This window comes from Scomber scombrus, chromosome 14 (assembly GCF_963691925.1).
Source record: "Scomber scombrus chromosome 14, fScoSco1.1, whole genome shotgun sequence".
Classification (NCBI taxonomy): Eukaryota; Metazoa; Chordata; class Actinopteri; order Scombriformes; family Scombridae; genus Scomber; species Scomber scombrus.
In genome coordinates this window covers 28,885,568-28,909,226 of record NC_084983.1, presented here as the reverse complement: position 1 = coordinate 28,909,226, position 23,659 = coordinate 28,885,568, and the positions used below count along the sequence as shown (strand labels likewise).

The window sequence follows — 23,659 nt, the reverse complement described above, 5'->3', positions numbered from 1 at the left end:
AATAAAACACCATATCAACTAGTTTGGCATGATCTTACATTATAACTTTATATTAAATAAAGGTAATGGAATACAATTGTTCTAAATATTACATTTACTCTGGTTACCATGGAGACCAGGAAACATTTACATGTTTTAAATGAAGTCATTATTAGTATAAGTCCACTTAAATACACTGTAGGTGATAAAATATGTAATATGTATCATTCTTTTGTGGTTACACCATTTGACATTTTCAGGAGCATTCAGTCTTACTTTTGGTAAAAAATGGTGCAAATGTCATTTCAAATGATATAAAACCAACAAAAATACTAAATGTACATTTTAACAAACCTGATGCTGCTTTTAAATCTAGTTTAACTGATTTATGAATTCATCATCTAACCAACACTTATTGTTACTGAGCCTTATAATCGGTACTTTAAGATATTTATGATATTTTAAAGTCACTGAAACGATAACGTTGTATCTGATGGTAAAATGTAATTAACTTAAATGAATTAAGACCAAATTCTCACCTGGACTAAAAAGCTGTATTTTGTTTTTGTTTTAAAGCTGTATTTTTAACTGTGGTCTGAACTCATTGGAAACAGGACGAACTCTCCGACAGCAACAAGTGGACAAAAAAGAAAAACAAAAAAAAAATCAGGAAAATCAGGAAAAGTAGCAAAAAGCAGCAAAAACTTAACAGCATTTCTTATACGAGGATGTTTCCACCCATCATGTAACAGAGAGAAAAGATTAAAATGGTCAAACTAGTATTTGTGCAAAGTTGTGACAAAAAGAAAAATATGATGTTAAATGTCACTAAAAAGATTTTGGAAAACTTTTTTTTTTTTTTTTTAAGATCTCAGCGGCGTCGGATCGACTGAACGAGCAGCGACCGACGGATCCGTTCATTGTTTTCTCTTTTTTGGGAATAAAGACACTTCCATAAAAACAGCTTATAGACTTTATATACAAACATTTCTCACAGGTGGCGGGTCAGCTGACTAACACAGCAAAGTTAAAATCTCTCAAATCTGACTTTTAAAATCGACGAGCGAGGAGAAAAAAAAGACTACCTGACAGTCGCTCCTCTGAAGTATGAAGACGAGTTTAGGCACAAAGATGAATGATAGTAAAAAAACTGTACAATACTGTGCAAGTGCAAAAAGCTGGAAGCGGAGCTGCAGCTCGATTCACCGACTCTGAAACGACGCATTTCTTTCGCTCGTGTCGAGTTAGAACGAGAATATCCATCAGACAAATAAAACATCGCTAAATGTTGAAGACGTCTGTACGGACCTGCTGACGAAACCTTCTAGAGACACAAGATGTTTTCACGCCGGATCGTTTCCTGTGAGCGTCGCGTAGGGATGCGTCAATAAAACCAAATAATCGTTCATTGGGTCACTTTGTGTCACGATATCTGCTCAAAAACTAAAATCTATTGAACCCATTTAACTTTTAGGTCAATCTTTAGCACTTGTACGAGGTATGTAATGCACAGACAGACCATCAGATTGTGTTATGGTTGCTATAGATACAGGTTGTTCTATGGTTGCTATAGATACAGGTTGTTCTATGGTTGCTATAGATACAGGTTGTGTTCTATGGTTGCTATAGATACAGGTTGTGTTCTATGGTTGCTATAGATACAGGTTGTGTTCTATGGTTGCTATAGATACAGGTTGTGTTCTATGGTTGCTATAGATACAGGTTGTGCTTTAGTGTATAAACCAAGAATAACACAAATCACTGCTGACATCAGAGATCCTGCTGAACAGAATGAGTCTCTAACATGTTTTTAAAGAAAAGTTTAGAACCAATGAGGTGTGAATGAGTCTGTAGAGGTCTGTAAAGCATTACATTTAGGATCAATGAGGATATAAATCCATGTTTTATGTTGTCATGGCAACAAAGAGGAAAAGCAAAACAATGCTTTTTAAAATAGCACTTTCTTGGTGTGACCTACAAAGGGTTGATCAAGAGTTGAGCTGTCTAGTATGAAAGGTTCATTAACAGCTACTGGAGAGCAGTTTTCACTTTCGGCCACTAGGAGGAGCTCTAAGCTTCTGTAAAGCATCTCCACCTTCTGTTGAAGTTGAACCTGACAGTGAATTTTAACTGCTGCCCTCAGCTACTTTGACTCGGTAATAAGTTAGTCTGTAGCAGCCAATAACGCAATAACAGCCAATAAAGAAATAATTTTGCCCGTTCTTTAATGTAATAGGATTTCGGAACCAATAACATAATAAGTTATTACATTATTATACCATGAAAACATCCCTAGCGCCTCGTCACTTCCTGTTGGACAGTTTGTGACCATGTTGGATAAACTGTACCGAGCGGAAAGTGTCTCGTGTCTCTTTTGGGAGTCAATATAAATGTTTAATTATCAACGTTTAAAAAACAGGACCAACGAGGACCGTTCAGTACGGCTGATACTATGATCACAGTCATGAGGATATTCTCTGATATTTAACACGATATGGCAAATATGTGCAAAGTCACATCAAATAAATGATGTTCAAAAACAATGAAATATGTTTCACTGTTTTACATCAAATTTTATTAACAGCCTCCAACAGAAATCTGAGACGATGTTAATAATATTGAATCATTGTCACTGACCTAAACTGGTGAATTTCTCAAATTAAGAAGTTTTTCCATTAAGTGCAAAAAAAGTAGGAATAGGTCCAGAAAGAAAAAGCCAAGCGATTAGTCCTGGTCTTAAAATAAATCAGCTGTTATAAACTCAGAAATAAAACTGAAAACTTCCTTTAAAAAGTTTAACAGATGACAGAAAGGAACCAAAAGGAAATAAGAAGTACTGATTACATGAGTATTTATGTTTTATGGGGGTTTTAACCATAATGAAACTGTGAAGGACGATGTGTTTGATTTCAAGTAGAACAGACTGAAGTCGGAGAAAAACTAACAAATCAAACAGTTAAATGTGTAAATGCACCTTTAAAGAAGGAAGAGCGCGGTCGCTTCCTGCAGATTTAATATGTACAATCAAACCCTGCAGGCTGAAGAAAACTGAGCACGTATCAGCTGCTCCGCTGTCAATATTCACATATAGATACACTATAAACAAACGCCTCTGCTGACTGGAGGCCAGTTTGTAAAACCGGCCTCTCGTCCCGGGACAAAGTCCTCCCACAGTGAACCGCTCGGCCAGAGTCCAACAAACGGTTGACGGATAATTGAAATCTGTCAAGTTTCTTCTGAAAAAAACAGAAGGCTTCAGTCAGCGAGACGCAGCCGCGACAGACGACTCAAAACTTTTCGTTAAAACACAAAAATCTCAGACTTCATTGACTGAAACTTTGTTCAGTGGCTGAATTTCATGTTTGACTTGTTGGGTTTAAAAATATCAGACAAAAAAATCTCAATAATTACAAGTTTGTTTTGGCCTCAGAAAAAAGCTGCATTTGGTTTCAGGGTTTGGACAAAGATTTTTTTTTTTTTTACAGTATTTTGCTGGATGTTTAAATTTCTGCATATTCAGTTATTAGTTTTTTTTGACCGAAGACACAAAATTCATCATCAGCAAACATCTGAATAAAACGATAAGAACACGGTTCACTGATCTGATTAAGTGCCGGCAGAGTCCATCAGTCATGAATACTCACGACTCATGTCTAAATAAATCTGATGATTTCTACATCTTCCTCATAGAAAGATCAATAAGTTTACATACTTGACTTCCAACAAGTACAACAGGAAGTAGTTCAGTCGACCGGATCCCTGAAGAGCTTCGACTCGTCAGTCTGAACCGTTTTTATCGTCTCCCGCTTCGGTGTCTTGATTACAACTCAAGACTTTATGAGATCGTCTTCTGAACCTCGAAGTGATTGATCAGACCTGGAACTCACTGATTGGTCAGATTGGACTGGAGCTGCATCCTCCAATCAGCAACCTCGGGATTTTATCCATCCAGGAAGCAGCAACAATAAAGCGAAGTCCCATTTCAGGCTCCGAGTCCTTCGAAGTCCACGAATTATTGGACACGTTAGTCTCGCTCCACGTTCTGAGTTTCTGTGGTCCGTTCCTCTCGTCTACGCTGCGTGAACGTGCTACTCGTCTACGCCGTGTAGACGTGCTACTCGTCTACGCTTCGTAAACATGCTACGTTCCTCTCGTCTACGCTGCGTGAACGTTAATCTCGTCTACGCTGCGTAAACGTTAATCTCGTCTACGCTGCGTGAACGTTAATCTCGTCTACGCTGCGTGAACGTGCTTCTCGTCTACGCTGCGTAAACGTTCCTCTCGTCTACGCTGCGTGAACGTGCTTCTCGTCTACGCTGCGTGAACGTGCTTCTCGTCTACGCTGCGTGAACAGGATCGTTCAGAGACGACTGTGAAGCTACGTACGTGTTTTTTTCTTCGCTTGCTTGATGTTCAGTTTCACGCGTCACGTTGACATTCGGAAGGTGTGCTCTCTCTTCCTGCGGTTACACGTCACACCTTTCTCTTCATGTACATCCTTGCAGAAGCATCGGTCCTGACGACACAACCAGTGCGTCCTCAGTTTAACTCAAAGTTTGCCGACGCTGCTGCTGGATCCTCTGTAGACCCGCAGTCCTCGGTTGGACTCGTCTTTTAGGGTCAAAGTGAACACATGTCCTTCTGTCCTGCTTTCAGAGGACCAACGAAGTCCAACATGGACGTAACTGCAGAGCGATGGAGCCGCTATCCATTAAACTGAATGATTATGGGGTTAAATATCCGGGCAGATCAGAAACATGCAAGAAAAGTTTCTGTCCGAAGTTTTTTAGGCTGTAAAAAAAAAAATCTCCAGAACGAAACGTCAGACAGCAGAAACCAGACTGAACTCCTGTGAATCAGGTCTGGGTTCCTCTGGAGCTGCTGGTGGTCGGTTTGCACCCACAGTGACCGGGTCGGGACTCTGGGTGAGGAAGGGGAGGGGAGGGAAGGGTGGTGTTTAATGTCCTGGATGCTGGTGGGAGGTAAAGGGGGTGAAGGAGGGAGGAGGAGAGAGAGACAGAGGGCTGGACTGAGGACTGACGCCTCCTGCTGGTGGAGAGTCTGCCGTCGACTGAGACACGCTGAGGAGGAAACACAAGCTTTAATCATCAATAATTCATGTTTAAATGTGTGTGTGTGTGTGTGTGTGTGTGTGTCTTGATCCTCACCTCACTGTGTAGCTGCTGCGGTGGGCGGGATCTGTTACCCCGGCAACAAACAGCTTCTTGGGTGGACCGTCAGACTCCACGCCGCCTGAAAAACCCCCCCAAGAAAAACGACTATAAACAGTGTATGTTATTCATTAATAATGATTAAAACAATAGTAATAGTAGTATAATTATGATCCTAGGATGGACACACACACACACACACACACACACACACACACACACACACACATTTACCTTTCCTCTTGAGTGGCGTTAGCGCCGGCCATCTCACAGTGGCGCTGACAGTTGGTCTGTTGGACGAAGAACAGATTAATAACTGGACTGATGCTGTGTATATGTGTGTGTGTACGTGTGTGTGTGTGTGTGTGTGTGTCTGTGTATGTCTGTGTGTGTGTGTGTGTGTGTGTGTGTGTGTGTGTGTATGTCTGTGTGTGTGTGTGTGTACCTGAACCTCCTGGTGGGACTGGGGGAGGAGTTGGGTGTGACTCCGCTGTCCTGCGACTGAAACCACTGAAGAGGAAAAAAGATGAGAAAACGATTTAAATAACAACCAAACTACATTACCCATGAGCCTTTGCATTCTACAAATTAACAGTGAGTAAAAAAACCCAACCAAGATGCTCACCACAGGCGCGTGATCGTGCCACTGACTGACTGGAGGAACTGGGATCAGACTGGAAGCACTGGGAGAGAAAGAAGAAGAAGAAGGTTTTAATCCCACTGAGAGTTTAAACTGGTTTATTAAGCAGTGAGGATGAGAGTGTGTGTGTGTGTGTGTGTGTGTTTGTGTCTCTGTACCTTAATCTCTGCAGACTTCCTCTGAGCATCATCTCCATGTTTTCCTCCTGAGTTCAACAGAAAACACACCAAGCATTTAATCAGCCGCTCGAACTGGATGTAAAATAAAACATTTAAATGATGATAATCTGTGTTAAAATGTGAGATTTAATGGTTCAACTTACAAACAACAACAAAAAACCCACTTTATGTGTTGAGAAAGTTAAAAGTTAAGTTCATTTCTTTAACTGTGTTTAATTTGTAATGTTAGTTTTTGTACATTCTGGCTGTTTGACTGTAATTCTGCTTTTTGAACTTTACTTTAGAGCATTTAAGTCCTTTAAAAAACTTCCAGGACGTCATACTCTCATCAGTGTTTCACATCATCTAAAAACAGATAAAAAAGGAAGAAGAAGAATCCGTCTGTCCTCACCTGCCTCTTGTGGTCGAGTCTGTCTCCGGTCAGAGAGAAAGGAGACAGAGGGACGAGCTGCAGGACAAACACACGATGGATGAGAGTCAGCAGGAAACTAAAGCATCAACTCAAAGGTTTTTAGGCTTTTTCTGTTCCAGCTGAATAACTTTAATAGTTCACAGCAGCATCAACACTTTCCTCAAAACTCTACACATCATTATTTACATTTTTATACTGAAACACTGAGAAGAACATTTAGTTCAGTTCAGCTTTTATTTATAAAGAATCAAATCACAACAAGAGTTAATTGAGAGCAGGAGAAGACTGAACTATGAGAGGAAAACCTGCAGAGGAACATCAGCGTGTGTGTGTGTGTGTGTGTGTGTGTGTGTGTGTGTGTGTGTGTGTGTGTGTGTGTGTGTGTGTGTGTGTGTCTGCTGGTCGAGTTCAGAGAGTTTATCAGAAGAACAGAGACACGGACCTGAGAGGGACAGCTGGGGTTGATGGACACGCTGCTGCGTCTGTATCGAGCCGAGACCACCGGACTGAAGACCGTCATCCCGTCACTGAGAGAGACGTTAACAAACCGTTAATATAGAAATATCATTACACAGCGTATCTGCACATTGGTGTAAGTGGGAGAGTAGTATGGTCGAGATATGAGTGTAAACTGAGGTGGTTGTGATTTTATGTATAGTACTGTGCAAAAGTCTTAGGCCACCAAAATAAAGAATAAAAAATAACAATAAAAATAATACATAGTGAAAATAGCTTTTTTTTTTATCAAGTAAAAATACAACTATTAAAAGAAGTGCAGTAGTGACTGATAGAAAGGCCAAATAAAAGCTAAACTGAAGAAATAAGTTTTACTTTGTACTTTAAAAAACAACAACATATGTTTATTGAGATTTTTATATTGACTTTACACTTCAACATTTAAAAAAATTAAGTGAATACATTATCCTCCAATCTGGCAATAAATAAATAAACATAAATGAATTAATAAAAAAACATAAATATACACACAAAAAAATAAACAATATCAGATCAGTGCATATAAAGTTTATTATTATTATTCCTACATGTTTTAAAAATGAAATAAATAAACAACATCAGAGCAGTGCAAATAAAGTTAATATTATTACTACTACATGTTTGAAAATAAATAAAACAAGGTGCAGTACCACCTACCTGACGCTGGTGATCATGGGGGCGCTGTTGGACCTGCGGAGAGCCCCGCCTCCTGCCCCTCCAGCTGCGCCTGCGCACTGGTCCACTTCCATCCGTTCCATCCCGCGGTGCGCAGGCCCGGCGGCGGCAGCGCGCACTGCCGGCCTCCGACCCTCCGACGGCGGCGTCGGGCTCTACTCGAGCCCGGTGGAAGCCCGACCCGCAGGCCTCAGTGTAGCAGCAGACCCAGAGCAGCGAGCCGCCTCCTCTTTACCGCATTTCCCTCCGATATTACTCTTTAACCGAGTGCGTGTGCGGGGCCGAGCTTCATTTAAAACCCGCAGCTGTCCCGAAAACGCAAATGTTCAGGTTGCGTGAAAGCCAGAGAAAATACGACTCCCGCAAAAAAAACACGCAACACAAAGTTTTTTTAGGAGCAAACAGTCTGAACTCCCGCAGCTGCCTCAGATTCACCGCTAAACTTTTTAATCGAGTCCGCACAGGTGACGTGACTTTTGGGATTAGCTGTGGAGCTAACTTAAACCTCCGTCAGAGATCCGAAAACCTTCCGAAACTGCCCGAAACCTGCCGAGCCGAAACCGTCCGAAACTCTCGAGCCGAGCCGAGCCGAAACCTGCCGAGCCGAAACCGTCCGAAACTCTCGAGCCGAGCCGAGCCGAAACCTGTCGAGCCGAAACCTTCCGAAACCTCCCGAGTCGAGCCGAGCCGAAATCTCCCGAGTCGAGCCGAGCTGAGCCAAAACCTTCCGAAACAAGGAGAGCCGCTCACACAGAGCACTGAGCCGCCATCACCCCAAAAATTAACAGTTTAAAAGTGTTTTTTTTTTTTTTTTTTTTTTTTTTTTAAAACATAGTCCTTCAGCAAATAAAGAGGTAGTTCACCACCTGTGAAACAGCGCCGCCGTCCGGCCGCAGCGGGAACTGCAGCTCAGTGCTGCAGGGACTGTAGGTGTTTACCAAAGTTATTATAGTTAAATATAAATAAAACTAGTTTACCAGAGTTATTATAGTTAAATATAAATAAAACTAGTTTACCAAAGTTATTATAGTTAAATATAAATAAAACTAGTTTACCAAAGTTATTATAGTTAATATAATGTAACGCTGAGAAAAGCCCAAAACATAAAGTTCATGATGAGTTCATTAAATGTTTTGTTTTGTTTGACAAACAGCTTAAAACCCAAAGATATTCAGTTTATGATATAAAACAGGGATTAAAATACAAAAACTACTAAAACATGTCATATATTATTAAAATATATCTTATGTTCAAGATCCAGAAATACTATTAAACATTACAAAGACATTATATAAATATTGTATTAATAATAAAGTACAATAACATGATCATAAATAAGTGTAATAAATGTCAGTAATGTGTCGCTTGAACAGGAAAAGTAGAAGTTAACTTTAATTTAAACAGATTTAAACAAAAATATAATAACATTAAAAAAATGAACATTATAAACTTAGTGCTGCTGTCAGATGTAACAGCACTGTTTCTATGTTGTTGTTGCTATGTGTTGATGTGTCTTGTTGTGTGTGTGTGTGTTGTTGTTGTTGTGTGTGTGTGTGTGTCTTGTTGTGTGTGTGTGTGTGTGTGTGTGTGTGTGTGTGTTGTTGTTGTGTGTGTGTGTGTGTGTGTGTCTTGTTGTGTGTGTGTGTGTGTGTGTTGGTGTGTGTGTTGGTGTGTCGCTGTTCTCCCAGAATCCCCCAAATCCTCCATCTGCTTCCAGTCGTCATCTCCAAAAAATGGTGCAACCTGAAACCTCTCGGTCGTTAACTCTTCGCTGCCTGCAGACGCACGGAGAGCTGAACCAGACACCAAACTACACTGAGGAAGTTTAAACATCAGGTTTAACTTTCTTACAGATTAGTATTTAAAGTCTGATATTTAAACACATCAGACTGTGTTTGTGTTTCAAAACTGCTGTTTAAGCACATTGTAATTTATTTATTATATTTTTTATTGTGCTCTGTTTTTAAGTGTGATTCGTTTGGAATAGTTCAGTAAATACATGTTTTGACCTTAGACTACGCCAAACGTGAGATCCGTTAAGATCCGGTTCCCTTCTGTAGTTCCCGTCACAACTTGTAAGAAATTCTGTTCTTAATTTTTTTGTGGCGGGAAAAAAAACCATTCACAGACGTCCTACTTTCCTTTGAATTCCTCATAAACCATAAACTGAATAAATTAACTTTTAATTTGTGATGAAAGCCTAAAGCATCAGGTAGGAACAGAGAAGTCTTATTCTCCTTCAGCTGATTCTGGTCTAAAGATATGAGCCGTCTCATATGTGTGATAGTTCCCATCGTGAGGTTGGTCTCACAGTCTCTGTGTTATGATAATGGAGAACAATAAATAATGTAGACAGTCCTAAAACATTATTTATTTGTTATTTAAAATGTTTAGTTTGATTGAAATACAACAACCTAACATCTCCTGCACCAAGAGAACATGAATCTTTCCTATAAGTGCATGTTTTATCCTTATATAATAATATTATTCAGTTTATCTCTCTAACTGCTCTGAGCTTCACATCTGGAGGAGTCTGGCTCTTTGTTTGTCTTCCTGACAAAGTTCCTGCTCATTTTGCTCACTTAAAAGAACAAAATAACTAAATATAAAACACCATATATGTATAAAAACCAACTTGTGACAAACATCCCCAACTGGGTTTTCTTGCTCCCAGTAAAGTTAACAACCACATGTTTAGTTTTGGCGTAGAAGAATAAAACCTCCCTAACTATCTCTCTCTTCTACTTTTTAATGGTAATGATGTTTTATTATAAACTGATTGTGTAAAAGAAGAGAAACACTGAAGAGTTTGATATTTACATTTTCATATGAAAAACACTAAACATCCTCTCACCTCAATGTCATGTTTAGTCCAGAAATGACCTCTGAACAAACACCTCACCTCAACTCTGAAACTTTTATTATCAACACTTTCTAGAAAACAACGCCCTCTAGCGGCCGAGATCTGAATGTGACAACCAACCCTGTTCTCCCCTACAATAAGTTCTTAAACTACAGATACAACGAGCAGCAGTGTTTCTAGTACTATGGGTCCCCGGTTGGGCCCCCGGTTGGGCCGGTTGGGCCGGTTGGGCCCCCCGGTTCCCGGCTGTTAACCGATCAAAGCTGCTGCAGAACCAAAGAGGTTAAAGTGGGAGCAGCGGAAGGAGAGGAGGAGGAGGAGGAGGGGGGAAAGGGAGGTCCTGCCTTCCTTCAGACGCAGTTAAACAACTTTTAGGCCACTTTCACCAACTTCACCTTGGTTTTCTGGTTGTAAGTGCGCAGCTTGGAGTCGCGGTGTGACGCACAGCGGCATGAAGGAGCGAGCCGGAGCCGCCTGGATGTGACTGATCGGTGGGTAGAAGTGTCGGAGTGTCCCGCTGCTGGTAAACAACAGCGGGCAGAGCTGCGGACTGCTGAGACCTGAGCTCCACACACACAGTTTACTGCTTCTTATAAAGAATGTAGTTATTTAGCCAAACTTATAACTTGCTTCGTTAAGTCTGTGACAGTTTAATCTATAGCCTACTGTACTGTTTCTATAGATAGATAGATAGATAGATAGATAGATAGATAGAGGCTGTATGTAATGTTACTGTATTAATAGACAGGGACAGTGCACATTAAAACATTAACTGTATAAAACAAGGAGAGGTGCACGATAGATAGATAGATATATGCTGTCTATGTCTATAGATAGAAAGAAGCTGTCTATATGACTATGTAGATAGGTAGGTAAATAGATGCTGTGTATAGATATATGTAGATTTTAAGAATAGAGCTACAACGATTAGTCAGTTAATTGATAAGTTGATTGAACGATACAATCTGCAGCGTCTTTGATGATTGATTAATTGTCATTTTTCAAGCACAGTGGCAATAATTCATTGGTTTCAGTTTCTCAAATGTGAAGATTTGCTGCTTTTCACTGTTTCACATTATTGCAAACTGAATATTTTTGGGTTTTTGACTGTTTATACAAAACCAGACAGCTGAAGAAGTTACCTCTGAGATACTGTGACAGGTGGTGTTACGAACTTTTGACATTTCGTAAACTAAACAATTTCTTGAGAAAATAATCAGCAGATTAATTGATAATGAAAATAATTGTTAGTTGTAGTTTTATTCATGAGTTTTAATTATACTACAAACTAAATGTCACTTTTAATTTCTCCTTTTAGTCTGTGACTCCTTCAGTAACAACACCGCCGCTAATGGTTTTAAGAGTATTTAATAATAGGTTGTGTTTAACAGCAGTCAGAGTAAACCCTACTTACTCTAATAATAGGTTGATTCATGCAGGTTCAGTAATTACAGGAGTGTTTACAGTGTTTTTACAGGGTTACTGAAGGTTTACTAGTGACATACAGAGCATGTTTTTAATTAGCGTTGCTCTCGGTCTTATTGGGTTGTTCATCAGTCTGTTGTTTATTTCCAGGAGGATGGAGGGAGAGAAAGAGACAGCTGAGGAGAAGGAGGAGGAGGAGGAGAAGGAGAAGGAGCTTCATCATCACATCGCAGCGACGTCCTCTGTGGACTACCAGGGACTACCCATCATGCACTGGGAGGACCTGAGCCAGCGGATAGCTGAACTGGAGAAACAGGAGCAGGAGAGGAGGGAGAGGTCAAAGGTCAGCCATGAAGACAGGAGTGTTGGTATTTCCCGGATGATCTGGGGTTCAGTGTTATGGAGCTTTTCCACTATACAGTTCTAGCTCTACTCGGCTCGACTCGACTCGACACGGTTCCAGGAACCTTTTCCATTACTATAGTTCCTCCTCAACGTGAGCGGGGTCGTCATAGCAACGCTGCATTAAACTGCCGTGACTTTGTTTTCTACACGACACAAACACATAAACAATGGAGGACATGGAGGTGATGGTGTACTTGCTGCTGTATGAGGCTTTCTGTCTCACACAAAGCAAGAGAAGAGAAACTAATCTCTGTAACGCTGTTGTTGGTATTTAAAAATGCCGGGTTTGATTCTTGTGTGGGACGGCTCATGACTCTTCCAGTGACTGTCTGACCAATCAGAGGCCGGCAGTCTGTTGACGTCACATTTAGTATCGGCTCGGCTCGCTTGGAACCTCGGCAGAGCAAATACTAAAAAAGAACCAGGTACCAGGTACTATCCCTGATGGAGGAGCCATAAAAGCCGAGTAGTGCTAGAACTGTGTAGTGGAAAAGCCCCAATAGTTTGTTCTGGTTTGAATCAGTGAAGCAGGTGGTGAACTTCATCTCAACACATCACAAACCAGAATGAGTTTATGACCTCTTCCTCTGAAGGGTCTGTGCTAGGGTTGGGTAGTGTTTAATAAATGATGATACCAGTACCAATCCAAGTCCCCTTAAAGTGATCCTGATACCAGCTGAGTCCTTCATCAGATTCCCATTAACACATTTAGGTCTCTGTCTTGTATCCGTAGTAACAGACGTGTAGTGTAGACACACTTTAGAGCGTTTAGGTGGCATCTTGGCTGCTGAACTGCTAAGCGCGCTAACTCAGATTCACCACGACTTCACCACCACAGACGGGTTGTAGCTGCTGTGGCAGTGGACCAATCACATGTTGCGTTAAAGAGAAGAAAGCTTGCTGTTGATTGGCTGTGAGCAAGTTCATACAAATAGTCATATTTTCTATCTCTGGGTGCAAAAAGGTTCGATTGCAGGTATCGATTGATGGGAGACGTTTCGATTCTACTTGGTATTGATTTAAATCGGTTGATACCTTAAAAAGTATTGAGTAATGATAACCAGCCCTAGTCTGTGCGGTGGTTTTGGTCTGAGTACGATGCTGAGTTCAGATCAGCCCAGACGAATCAAACTGAGGAGGAAAACCAACCAGAGTCTGAAACAGTCCAAACATGAAGTCTCTGTTTGGTTCTGTTAGCTGAGCAGGTTTAAGATTACGTGTCCTGAAAGAATTACACAACGGTAGCAAGATATCTTACAGGTGTTGTCCTGATCACTGTGTTCAGTATGTGAGGACACTTTGTGGACAGGACGACTCAACCGTGTGATTAGTGAACGAGCCGCTCTGCTGCCTGAGACACAGAAAGCCTCCATTCCCCCAAATCTCCAGTGTCATCCAACATCGCTCAATGAAGAGTGTAAAGCTACGATCCAGACATCTCAGAGTTATCGTAATAATGAGTTTTCACCTTGTTAACGGCGTTCACGTCAATCCAGGTAATAATTATGACACGAAAACTTCATTATATGGAGAAAGAGCCTAAAAACCAAACAAACATGGACGCCTCACTTCAGCTGAAGACTCGTTCAAAGTGATTAAAACAACAACAAATTAAGCTAATGTGGGAGCATGTTGCAAATTACGAGGACGATGTAAATCTATCACATCCTCCCATATTATGTGTCTCTGAACAGGAACGTAGCATCAGAAGTTTTCAGACGTTCTGCTTTTCTTCCAAGTCTTTTTAAATTTACTTTGATCCTAATTAATTGCACTTATCCTTGTTTAGCACCTTTTATATTTACTTTGCAATATGAAGTAAATATATGTTATTATTGTATCGTCCAACCATCTTGATCAAATTAACCTCTGGAAGTCGTTAACAGTACAGAACAATTTATTGGACTGAAAAAAGGCAAAATATTGACTTCAGCCTGATGAACAGATAAAGAAATGAATGAAGATTTATTTTCAATCAGTCATTCCACAAAAACATTTCCACATACAGATTGTTGATAATAATCCCTTAAATCTGGTTATTAAAGAATTATGGCAGCGTAAGAATGAACTCTGGTTGTAATAGAGACACAGTTTCTAGATGATGTTAAATCTTTGATCTGACTTTGAGTCCAGCTTCCTGCCAGATGATCACACACAAAGAAGATCCAATATGGTTGAAAGTTTTTTTTACCTTTTTTCAGTCCAGTAAAGTTTGTTGTGGTTGTAAATCTCAGAGTGTGGATGGAGCTAAAAAGAGAGCCTAACATTACTGAGACACTGTGGAGATTATAGCTGCATATTTATACTTTCTTGGGTGGCATAATGATAACTTAGCTCCATGAAAACCAACAATGTCCTCATATCTGATCTGTCTGCTAGCTGCTCTTCATGGTGATGAATGTTGCTGCTAAACCTCCACAGGTCCCAACCTTAGTGCAAACATCAGCTGCTTATGATTATACTTCCTGTTTTTGATTTTTGGGTGTTCATTTCTTCCTGCAGAGGGGGGCGGAGGTGAGGATGGGGGAGAGTCGGGGGGCTGTGTGGAGAGACGTTTGGGAGGAAGAGGACGAAGACTTCAGGAGGTGTCGAGTCGCTGTTGTTGCATCACGGTAACAAAGAACTGCACAGTCTGCACTTAAGTCTGAGGTGTTATGATGATGAGTTTCTGCTGAGTCAGCGCTGTGTTTGTTTTAAAGGCTGCAGCCGACTGACTCATGTCCCCAAGAACTGAAACAAAAACATGATGTAAAACCTGATAATGAACTCAGAGCTGAATCAGCTGCTGTTTGCTGTTTATGGGTCAGTGATAAATAAGGGTTGATGCAAGATGAACAATTCAAAATGTACAATAGGTTTAAAAGCAGCATCAGGTTTGTTAAAATGTACATTTAGTATTTTTGTTGGTTTTATATCATTTGAAATGTCATTTGCACCATTTTTTTTAACCAAAAGTAAGACTGAATGCTCCTTGTGCATATGCTTACATATTTTATCACCTACAGTGTATTTAAGTGGACTTATACTAATAATGACTTCATTTAAAACATGTAAATGTTTCCTGGTCTCCATGGTAACCAGAGTAAATGTAATATTTAGAACAATTGTATTCCATTACCTTTATTTAATATAAAGTTATAATGTAAGATCATGCCAAACTAGTTGTTATGGTGTTTTATTGACAATTTACTGTTTTTAAGCAAGTTGAATTATTTGGTACAAAGTTTTTATGGTTACACCACTTAGACATTTTTGCCATAATCCTCTAATATATTCTCTCAAAATGGATTAAAAGTAGAAATTTGATGCTGGGTCCACAAAAAAAGAATGTGTGAAGTTATTCATACGTTTATTTTCACATTTTAACCCTTTAAATTTAAACTAAACCACATGGAGACACTAAAAAAGCCTCATTGACCCATAATTTGTTCCTCATGATATTTTATACATCGTCTGAACTCATGAATCTAACGTCTTAAGATCTCTTCACACATTGCTGATTGCAGTTTTTTGGACAGCTGATAAATAGAAGTGTAATTTATTAATAACTTTGTTGAGTTTTAAATGTCTTTTAAGGTCAATGTGGAAAATGAGGCAGAAAGCAACTTTACGCTCTGCTGCAGTCAGAAAATGAACAGCTCCAGAAAAATGTGAACATCTATAAAAACGTTCTAAACAAACAGAAACACTGGATGACGTTTAGTGGAAATATGTAATCAGATGTGAAATGTGCAGCAGAGATTTATTAAACAGGTCGTGTATATTTGACCAGCCGAAGCTTCAACATGTTTATTATCTGCTTACAGATTACACAACCACAGAAACCTGCAGCTGTGCTTCATCAACAACAGTGACAGCGAAGACGACGACGAAGGAGCCAAGAAAAAGGTTCATTTCACCAAACTTCATACAAATATATAATATTCTGTATATGGTCTTTACATCAGTGCTAATCAGAGCTGGAGATGAACTCAGCATGACATCTGAGTGATAAAACAAACTAAAGAGACAAAGGTTTAAAATATTAACCCTCCTGTTGTCCTCGAGTCAAGGAATGAAGGAAAGATGGAAGGAAGGATGGAAGGGAGGAAGAAAGAAGGAAAGGAGGGAGGTACGAAGGAAGGGAAGGAAGGAAGGAAGGAAAAGAGGGTGGAAGGAAGGAAGGGAGGAAGGATGGAAGGGAGGGAGGAAGAAAGAAGGAAAGGAGGGAGGTACGAAGTAAGGGAGGGAAGGAAGGAAGGAAGGAAGGAAAGGAGGGTGGAAGGAAGGAAGGAAGGTAAGAGGGAGGGAGGGAGGGAGGGAGGGAGGGAGGCAAAAAGGAACGAGGGTGGGAAGGAGAAAGGAAAAGAAGAAGGGAGGAAGGAGGGAAAGAAGGACAGAGGAAAGAAGGAAGGAGAAGAAGGATGGAAGGGAGGAAGAAGAAGGAAAGGAGGAAGGAAGGAAGGAAAGGAAAGAAGTGAGGGAGGAAAGAGAGAGGAAGGAAAGAAGGAAGGGAGGAAAGAAAGAGAGAAGGAGGGAAGAAGGACAGACGGAAGGGAGGAAAGAAGGAACAGTCAAAACAGACGGGGTCAATTTGACCCGGGAGGACGACACAAAGGTTAAAGAATTTGGCAGATTTTTTATCTTAAAAACATCATTCTACAGAGAACTACTGATAAATAATAAAAGTTTGGATGGAAGCTTTAATTCACCAGCATGATTTTAAAGAGAAACAACAACTTTTTCAGTCTGATTAAATGACCAATGACCTCACTCCCATCTCCGTCAGGTTTCCATGGGAACAGGGCACAACGGTTGCCATGCCTCCGGGCTGAAACAGGAAGTGGCCACCGCTCTGAGAACGCTGAGGGACAACCTGCTGGCTGAACAGAAGGACGAGGAGGTAAAGATGAACTTAAAATAATTAGAAAATCAATATTACAGCTGAAGCCACAAACACTTTACTGTTTTTACTCTCTACCAACTCCTGAGGGAAATATCTAAACGCTCCACTATGTTCACCAGCTAGTCTATAGATAACTGTGTGTGTTTGCTGCTTGGTGCTGAGCAGGTATTGAACAGTGGTTTGCTATGAGAGCTGAGAGTGAACCAGAACAGTAAAGTTGCAGCCGGACCAAAGACTGTATATAAGAAATGGACGTAACATCCGTGATGTCACCCATTGGTTTGTGGACTGCTGCTCGGAGGCCAATAGTATCGGATCTGAGCAGCGCCATCTTGAAAATTTCAGGTGCATGCAGGGTAAAATAAAAACAGGGATGCTACTTATATGGGCATCAGGAGGAGCATGAGGCGCCCTCCTGAACCTGTGAACCAATCAACCTGTCAATCACCACGTAGCCACGCCCTAATGCATACCCTGCTTTATCGTCACATATAAAATCAGGGAGGCCAAAATGTCCCAAATGAACATCATACTGCATTGAAGAAGGCTTTAAACTAGCGATTGAGACCATAAACACATTTTGAAAACGTTTACTGAGGTTAGAAATCAAGTGAGAAGTTGGTGAATTCTCCATTGACTTGTATAGAGACGGAAGTCCTTTTGACACCAAAACGGTCGCCCCCTGGTGGCCTTTTGATAGAATGCAGTTTTAAGTTACTTCCGCGTTGGCCTCATTTCAGTGGACCGGAACTCCCCGCCTGATTCAGACAAATAAACAATGAGGTGAAACTCACTATAAAGCTATAAAACTCTTTTTATGTAGAGTTTCAGCTCACTGACAGAAAAGACATCTAGAAATATATGTTAGAGATACTTTAAGCTGCAGTCATTGATAATTCTCTACAGGTTCAAACACATTACACACTAATAACTGCAAGATTCAGGACTGAAGGACACAGTTTAACCATCTCTGTAGGTTCAACTCTACAACACAAAACACATTACACAGTGGAGTTATTAAAAATATTGATTATAGACACTTAACAGTAGAAAGCTAAAGCTGCTGAATGTGTATGTGTGTGTGTGTTTGCAGCATCTTGCCAGCAGCAGCGATGTTGCCAAAAGGAAACATCTGGAGCGTTGGGAGCTGCAGGAGCGTTCGGTGCAGCAGCTCAGCAGCCTGAGAGCGTCACTTCAACAGGAAGTACACGGTACGCAAACACATGAAAACACCGCTGTAGATCTACTGTATGTTTAGAGCAGTCGTAGGTAACATCACTCAGGATTGTAGTTTTGAATTTCATCAAAAAAACAAATATTTTCTAACACAGATGTTCCTCTTTTGTACTGATGATGCAACCATGAGAGTTTCATGTTGATCAAATTCTTGAAGCTGTCCAACTGTCAGTCAGAAACCGAACTTTTACTGCAGGAACTCTGGGAAACAGATGTCCTCCATTAGGATCATAAAGAAGGTGACATCCAGGGAAACGTACTGGAGTCACGAAGCATCACATCACACATAAAACAAATGAGGGTTTTGACACTTGCGTTGCCCTTATCTTATAATAAGCACATTGTTATCAAGCATTCCCAAAGCATCTTTCCTCCTACAGAATATTGGCGCTTTTCCACTACACAGTTCCAGCACGACTCGCCTCAACTCGGCTCGACTCGTTTTTTTGCGTCTCCATCAGGGATAGTACCTGGTAACTGGTACTTTTTTAGTATCTGCTCTGCCGAGGTTCCAAGCGAGCCGAGCCGATACTAAATGTGACGTCAACAGACTGCCGGCCTCTGATTGGTCAGAGAGTCACTGGAAGAGTCATGAGCCGTCCCACACAAGAATCAAACCCGGCATTTTTAAATACCAACAACAGCGTTACAGCGTTTCTCTTCTCTTGCTTTGTGTGAGACAGAAAGCCTCATACAGCAGCAAGTACACCATCGCCTCCATGTCCTCCATTGGTTATGTGTTTGTGTCGCGTAGAAAACAAAGTCACGGCAGTTTCGCGGAGCCGAGCTATGACGACCCCGCCCACGTTGAGTAGGTACTTTTTTGTCATGGAAAAGGTTCCTGGAACCGTACCGAGCCGAGGCGAGTCGTGCTGGACCTCTGTGGTGGAAAAGCGCCAAAACTGTCTAACCCTAACCCTTTCACAAATCCTACCAAGTCAGGACTGCTCTGCAGCCCCTAAACACCAGCTGATAGGAGACATTTCCAAAGTTAAAGGGGATGTGTGTTAAGCAGCAGTCAGGTGTCCATATGAACAGTGAAAGAGGTTTTTTTCCTCCTGTTCATACCGACTATTAAAAGATCTCCTTCAAATGTAGCTGATCAGCTTCTATTGAGCTTCATCAGTGTGAGTTATTCATATCAAGTGATATCTGACACATTTACAGTCTTTTTAGCATCAGATTCCCTCTCAGTGTTTCCTGTTGAGCTGTGGTGGAAGTATAGTAACACAAAGACTTTGGTACTAAAAACACTGGAACGCTAAAACATAGAAGATGAAGATTTGACTCATTCAGACGACTGAAGCTTCATATTAGCTTCAGATCAACTTTTAAATAAATTAATAATGTCCCACATTATAAGCACACCATGAAGGGATCTTCTAACCTGACTGTTCATTAAAGACAGACTTGAATCATGAACTTGTCCTGTAAGAAACTTGATTAATTTGATGACGTTTTCCTCTCAGTTCTGAATTAATTGGAAGTTATTCATGATCATGCTGCTGTCTCCATTCTAAAGCAACTAGATTACATTTTAGTGATGGCAAATACACATATTCTTTATGATATTTTCATGGGAGTAACAAGAATAAAAAGAAAGGTCTTCACACCATAAGATAAGATAAAATTTAATTTAATGAAGCATGACGTCACAAGCATTACATTCAATTAAATTAAATTACATTTTACCTCTTTGACTCAGTCTTGTTGGTTGTCTTCCAGCTCTGAGCTCTGAGCTGGTGACTCACCTGTTGGTACGAGACCAACTGAGGACGAAGCAGGACGCCATGCTGCTGGATGTCCAGGACCTGACCTAACACCAGGACCACAGACTGGACCATCCAGACTAACTCAGCCGAGCCATCGAGTTTCCTCCAACTCAGTGTGGACTTTTGGCCGCTCTGGGACCACGTTAGCCCAGGAGTCGTTTACTTCAGCAAATCATTAGCCTACCAGCTAACTTCTCAAAACTGACAAACCACCAGTGTCAACAAGAGGGAGATGCATCTGGATGCTCAGGGTAAAAGGAAATCCAATCAAATCTGTGAGACGATGAGGATGAGACGTCCAAAGTAAAGTTTGTGTGTGAGTTGGTACATGACAGAACAAAATGAAGTTAGCATGAAATGACACAAAGTCACTGTGAATGTTTCAAATCAAAGGAACAAAGATGCGTCGACGTCTCCGATCAGCTGCTGGCTAGTAAGAACAGGGTTGAACCAGCCGGAGCTACGAAGCCTTTTAAACTTAAATAAGAAACAAAGACACATCGCAGCTCAGATTAAGTCAAAATTTCCTCTAAACTGCACTCAGTATCATTCAGTATTTGGTTTACCCAATAAGCTACTTAGGATCTGTGTTTTACAGCCAGTCCAGTTCTTTGTGTTGTACATGGAAAAGAAGGTAAAGGAGTCGGCTGCACCAGCTGTTCGTAAGTTCAAACTGTAGTTAAAACGTAATCGCTCAACTAAAATTACTTACTACGACCACAAACTAGTTGTTAAGTGTCTAAGAACTTAACCTTCCTGTCGTCCTCCCGGGTCAAATTGACCCCGTCTGTTTTGACTGTTCCTTCCTTCCTCCCTCCTTTCCTTCCTTCCTTCCTCCCTCCCTCCCTTCCTTGAGTCGAGGACAACAGGAGGGTTAAAGGCTGTTTTCAAACCTTTAGTTAGTTCTGGTCTGAATCTGTGGATGAGTTTTAACTTTGGTTCAGTTTCTTTTCACAGAGAAAAATACAAGCAACCCACAATGCATCACTTCATGCCTTGTGAAAACAATTACTCCGCTCATTGGTTAGTTGTGTCTGCAGGAACAGGAAGAAGGTCCTCGAGCCAAATGCAAGTATTCGGACCTCAATCAATTCTCTAGGAAGCTGCTATAGCAACTGTTATATTCACTCATCCGCATTGTAGTATCCAGAGCACATCTGGTAGGATCAGACCGTTCCCACCAAGAACGAACTAGTCCAGAGTTTCTTTGGGACCAGACCAAGACCGCTGCATCTAAAGGGTCTTGATACAGTTGTACTGGTCCTCACCTGAGTACAACCACTGTGTTCAGATCTGCTCAAACAAATTGGACAATGGGGGAAAACCAACCAGAGTTTGATTCAACCGGACTAAAAAGCTCAGAGATTTTACACATAAACTGAGGGATGGATTTACAATCAGCTGGTGCAACACTTGAGAGGAGTTAAGACAACATTGATGTTTTCAGATTAGAGAAAAGTGATGACAACAATCAGATTTCAATCCGTCTCTGAAGCTTCTTGGCTGCATGCACTGGACCTTTTTATATCAGGAAACTATCTGATCCGCCCCGGACGGCTGAAATCAGTCTAAACGTGTTAACTGCAACGTCAAAAAATGGCAGAATGCGCTCCAACATGCTTACGGGGAATCGTGATTATCATTACGTTACATTAAAAAACAATCAACAGAGACCGGTTTGGTAAACGGGTAAATCTTATAAATGCACTCAAGGAACAAACGCTGTTGTCCTCGTAAAAAAAGAAAAGGAAGGAAATCTTTAATCATGTATAAAAAAGAAACTTTAGGCAGGAACAAGAGAAATTTTGAATTTATTATAAAAAATCATTTCTGAGTAACGTTACGTGTTCACAAGATACAACCATGGCAGGATTCTGAAGAGTTCAGAGATAAACAGATAAACGTTTTCTCTTTTATACGTGTTCAAACTATCCGAGACGTCACGATTGTTTTTGCTTTGAACTTCAGTGTAGGACACGTAAACGTTCTGGATTTTTCTCAGGTAGAAAGACCAGCAGCAGGTTCCCTCGCAAGTAGAAATCGAACCAGTCGAGCACTTTGACCAAGAACTCACCGGGCACCTCAGGTCTGTGAGCCAATGGGAAGAGAGTGGACTCCACAGAAGTCTGATATAAATGTTAGCTTGTCCAATAGGCTAACATCACCTGCTTATTATTTAATGTCGACCAGGTTGTATTTTTAGGGAATTTAAAGACTGTGTAAAGTGAATTCAGACATTTTCTTCTAAACACATTAAATAGGTCATTAATGTATTTCTAAAAAAGGTTTAAAAAGCATTTCAACCATTTAGATTTGAATTGTGGAGCTAGGCTTAGCATAAACCCGCCCTGCTGCTGTAGAGGTATAAATACATTCAGCGCACACTACTACTACTACAGTCTACAGTTAGCCAGTTAGCTGAGTTAGCCGCCGAGCTAGCAGCTGAGTTAGCAGCAGAAAGCTCTCAGGCCTAGCGTCCATGTTTCTGGTAGAGGTGGTGACTTTGATTGACAGGTGACACTTGTTAGGGGGCGGGGCTTCAGCGAACTCGGCGGGCACTCCCACAGCGTTTGGGAGCAGAGAAAGAGGCAGACTTTTGAACTTGAAGCCTAATTTAACATATTTTGCGATTTTTTTTAATCATTCAAATTTGGCAGGGTGGTTAACAACACACTTTTCTGTGGTATGTCAAACTCAGAACACATATTTATTCTTACTTTACGCGGACTTTAAGTATTTGTTTGACGTCTAAAATCCTACAAAACAGAATATTTCTCTAGAAAGGTGACGACTGTACTCTCTCACCGTTGGCTCTCAGACCCGGAGTCGGGATGTGAGGTTTCAGATTTGTGTGTGAGTTTGGGATCAAACAGAATTCATACTCATAAATTATTCAGTTGTCAGCCTCGACACAAAAGTCCAAAATGTGTTAATCTTTAAATTTACTGCACTTCAATACTTCTGTTTGTTGAACAGTGAGACAAAAAAAAGCTCTTTGAACTTGTTTTGTAAATTCATACATTTATATGCAAATGAGGGATTCTAACTTATCTTATTTAAACTTTATTGTGTTTAATACTTTATTACTTTTGACCTGTTATTGTAACAAGGGAACAGTAAGCTCGTACAGCATGTGTAGCAAGACAAGCTCAACTTAACTGATACATTTATATTTTGTTTGTTTGTTATTGCTTGAAGTGGGAATTTCATCAAAAGATGTTCTAGTTTCTGCACATTGATATTGAAGTCTGTGTATAGTATCAGTATTTGGCAAAAACACATTTTGCTGACAGTCTTTTGTACTTAAGACAAAAAATAAATCTTACATTAGATATAGGAGCATGGCCATCCATCCATATTATATTATAATTCATAATTTTTAATTAGTTTATAATAAAAACAAGAGTTGAGAAGGTTTGTGTTAATTCTGGTGGCAGTCCTCTTGATGCTAAACACTTCAGGTACAGACAGCGATTACATTGTTTACTTATAATAAATAAATATAAGGGAATTACCCACTTA

The 23,659-nt window shown here is 40.5% G+C and overlaps 2 protein-coding genes across 2 annotated transcripts; one reads left to right on the top strand and one right to left on the bottom strand.

The window, feature by feature from the left end:
- Positions 1-551: 551 nt before the first annotated feature.
- On the bottom strand, positions 552-8,050 carry LOC133994116 (P2R1A-PPP2R2A-interacting phosphatase regulator 1). The gene is made up of 9 exons (XM_062433321.1): positions 7,534-8,050; positions 6,824-6,908; positions 6,361-6,417; positions 5,949-5,995; positions 5,776-5,833; positions 5,596-5,660; positions 5,385-5,440; positions 5,148-5,232; positions 552-5,060 (listed from the first exon to the last, which is right to left on the bottom strand). Exons 1-9 carry the CDS (start codon positions 7,632-7,634, stop codon positions 4,937-4,939), a joined length of 678 nt encoding a protein of 225 aa, XP_062289305.1. The 5' UTR covers positions 7,635-8,050; the 3' UTR covers positions 552-4,936.
- Positions 8,051-14,759: 6,709 nt separating this feature from the next.
- im:7136398 (schwannomin-interacting protein 1) lies at positions 14,760-21,076 on the top strand. The gene is made up of 5 exons (XM_062433237.1): positions 14,760-14,856; positions 16,051-16,132; positions 17,013-17,126; positions 18,223-18,340; positions 20,091-21,076. Exons 1-5 carry the CDS (start codon positions 14,765-14,767, stop codon positions 20,183-20,185), a joined length of 501 nt encoding a protein of 166 aa, XP_062289221.1. The 5' UTR covers positions 14,760-14,764; the 3' UTR covers positions 20,186-21,076.
- The last annotated feature ends 2,583 nt before the right edge of the window (positions 21,077-23,659 follow it).

Excerpts from the sequence above, each read along its gene's own strand:
- LOC133994116 (XM_062433321.1), bottom strand. The coding sequence starts at position 7,634 with ATGGAACGGATGGAAGTGGACCAGTGCGCAGGCGCAGCTGGAGGGGCA. Across the intron at positions 6,909-7,533 it reads CCCATGATCACCAGCGTCAG|TGACGGGATGACGGTCTTCA; the intron begins GTAGGTGGTACT and ends CGTCTCTCTCAG. Across the intron at positions 5,996-6,360 it reads GACTCGACCACAAGAGGCAG|GAGGAAAACATGGAGATGAT; the intron begins GTGAGGACAGAC and ends TGTTGAACTCAG.
- im:7136398 (XM_062433237.1), top strand. The coding sequence starts at position 14,765 with ATGGGGGAGAGTCGGGGGGCTGTGTGGAGAGACGTTTGGGAGGAAGAG. Across the intron at positions 16,133-17,012 it reads ACGAAGGAGCCAAGAAAAAG|GTTTCCATGGGAACAGGGCA; the intron begins GTTCATTTCACC and ends CATCTCCGTCAG. Across the intron at positions 18,341-20,090 it reads ACTTCAACAGGAAGTACACG|CTCTGAGCTCTGAGCTGGTG; the intron begins GTACGCAAACAC and ends GTTGTCTTCCAG.